Source organism: Gavialis gangeticus, unplaced genomic scaffold (assembly GCF_001723915.1).
Source record: "Gavialis gangeticus isolate Ggan-Ray unplaced genomic scaffold, GavGan_comp1, whole genome shotgun sequence".
NCBI lineage: Eukaryota > Metazoa > Chordata > Crocodylia > Gavialidae > Gavialis > Gavialis gangeticus.
In genome coordinates, this window is record NW_017729003.1 from 13,052,476 (window position 1) to 13,055,260 (window position 2,785).

At 42.2% G+C, this 2,785-nt stretch overlaps 1 protein-coding gene across 4 annotated transcripts in view; it reads right to left on the reverse strand.

The window, feature by feature from the left end:
- Positions 1-2,785, reverse strand: part of COL13A1 (collagen type XIII alpha 1 chain) — a 216,933-nt gene that overhangs the window by 81,093 nt on the left and 133,055 nt on the right. For all 4 annotated transcript variants that reach the window (XM_019507839.1, XM_019507838.1, XM_019507837.1 and 1 more), the window contains 2 exons: positions 2,191-2,217; positions 1,356-1,391 (listed from right to left, as the gene is read on the reverse strand). In XM_019507839.1, the coding sequence (XP_019363384.1) occupies positions 1,356-1,391; positions 2,191-2,217 (63 nt within the window). The remainder of the gene's footprint in view (positions 1-1,355; positions 1,392-2,190; positions 2,218-2,785) is intronic.

A 2,785-nucleotide genomic window follows, 5' to 3' on the forward strand; every position in this document is an offset into this window, starting at 1 on the left:
TAGTACCCCTTTCATAGCACGAAAGGAATTCAGACTCATGACTTGATAAATCAGTCAGATGAATTGCCATCCACAAGTAAAGATCCTGGTACAGGCTGGTGTGCCATCTCAGCAACTTCCTCAGCACTCCTGAGTGCCAAGACTCCTCCTGGATGTTATGCATGGCAAGATGGGCACTTAATATGAAAACTGACAGTTTGCTGACTGAGGAGGCAATAAATTGTGTGTGTCTGCAGGAGCAGACTGTGGTCCACAGGGGCTATAATTTTTACTTCCTGACAGAAGAAAAACTTCTCAGTTTATGCAGAACTAATTAAAAAGCTCTCAGGTCTTGCCATTTCACCCACAGAGCAACTATAAAGCAATGTATAGATAACCCAGTACGTACAACGCCCGGCTGCTGGGAATACTCACGCTTCTCCTTCCTCTTCTCAATCCCTCACCCTTCTTTTCAGTCTTTCTTCCCCCTCTGTCTTTCTATTCCCATCTCTCTCTGTCTTTCCCTTTAAGCTCTTCGGGCTTGATTCAGCTCTGCTAGCAAGGGTAAATGCTGAGAAAGCACCTCCCTCCTGTCTCCACCTAAGCATTCCAGTATCACTGCGCTTGAGGGTGATCTCACCAGCTGGGCCCCAAGGGGATGTGTGCTTTGCAGTGGTGCACTCTGGTCTAGCCAGACTTTGCACTGCTACAGACCCAGTGTTCTGGCTTCTGCTTCGTAGCCTATGGCTAAATTAAACCTGCTTCTAATTTGGAGAAGGATCCTCAATTAGGAATGTGAATACCAGAGCTCTTCCAATCTCTTTCAGAGAATGGGTGTATGTGTGCGCGTGTGTTCCTATGCAAGATAAATTTCAGCCAAGAAGATATGGGTCTTTAGGGGACTTTACAGCTTTTCCAGCTCAGCCTCCTCCAGCAGAGACTGTTGCCGGGAAGTCTGTAGGCGTAATGGCTATTTCGGAATGAAAAGCATCTCCACATCAGACTCACATAGGAGGAATCACCATAGGTAGAGGAACAGTGGCATGGGGAGTTGTGGGGGGAAGTGTTATAGTTCCTCCAGTCCCCGCCTTTCCCAGCAGGAGTCACTCCTCACAGAAATGCTGGAACAGCTCTGCGTTACTGTGTGGTAAGACTGATTGACTGTGTGCTAGAGGCGATATCTTTTATTAGACCAATTGGTAAATCTAATAAAAGATATTGCCTCTAGCACACTGACTACTTGTACTTTTGGACCAACTTGGCTACAACGTTTACCCCTGACTGACATTTCTCTGCTGTTATATACCCACAGGGCTCTGATTCGCCTTAATGCATATTTGCTCTGTCCTTCTCAATATTTTGGCTTCCCATCTTACCTTCCTTCCAGAGTAGCCTTGAATTCCTGGGTCTCCCTGCAAAAGTTAAAAGAAGTTAGTGAATCTAAATTGCAAAAGAGGAAGGAAGGAAGGAAGATAAAACTGCCATTTCCCCTGTGGCGCTGTAAGAAGAATAGAAGAACAGTGGAGGAAAAGGAAGGGAATTCATTCCTGTTCCAACCGAAAGCATTTAAATCCTTGGGAGCTTTGGGAACAGGACTCTTAAGTCTTCTTCACAGGGATGAGTTTTACCCTGACTGAATTAAAACGTAACAAGGAAGATGTACTGCAGCCTGTAAACAGAATATTTGGTTTTGCTTTCAAGTTATGTTAACCTAGCATAACTTTTCTTAATCTTAGACCTCTGTGTAGTGTTGCATGTAAAAGCAAGCCGGAGATTTTTGTAGGTAAAAAAAGAAAAATCCAAAATTACAAACACCTCACATCTTGCCAATGAGCTCTCATGCATCTGGCAGGTAGCAGGAGAAATGTGGCAAAATACACAATATTGTTACTTAAATAATGCCTAGAACAATGGTAAATGTGCTAGGTGTGATAAATACCAGCAAAGCCAAACGTATGACACTTTGTTGAATTGCCCGACAATGAACTCCATGTGGAGACAAACCTCCATTAAAATTCATATTTCAGGAGATTGGGATCCGGCACATAGTGAGATGCTGCAGTTTGATTATAAACTATTTTTCTGAACTATTAGAGAACAGATCCCCATCCTCCACAAACTGTTCATGCCCAGCAAAGTTTAGAGAGTCCATCTTTTTTGCTCATTCCAATTCTTTGCTTTGCTTTCTACTGATGATGAAAATTTTCTTACCTTTGGTCCAGGGGGTCCAGGTATGCCCTGTAGGTAAATTAAAAGCATACTGTGAGATAGAGAAAACAAAATGAAATAAAATACAAATATTCAGATAATTTGGGGGCATTTTTTTTCTATTGGAATATTACTTCCTAATTTGGTTTTAAGAACTTCATCCTCTGAGACTGTCACTTTGCAAAAATTACTTTTGTTGAGTAGATGCACTCTAAAAGTTCCAAGTTTTAATAAATACCAGCTGATCCTCCCACCCAAACCACCTCCCACATACTGTTCCAAACCACTAGGCTTGGTCTCACTAAATTTGTCCTGTTTGTCACAGTTCCAGAATCTGATCTTCTGATTTATTTTTTTAATCTGTTATTAGCAGGGAACCTTGTTCTCAACTCACTGCCTAACTCACTGCAAAGATACTTAAGTCAGGAGTTAGTAGAAGAGTGGTAGTTCATTCCTTACCCACAAAGGTGATCTCAAGGGAATTGAGAGGAAAGGAGAATATATGAACTATCTATCTTTTCAGAGCACACTGTGGAGGAACAGAAAGACCCTTTTCTCATAGCATAGATTCATAGATTCATAGATTAAGGGTCGGAAG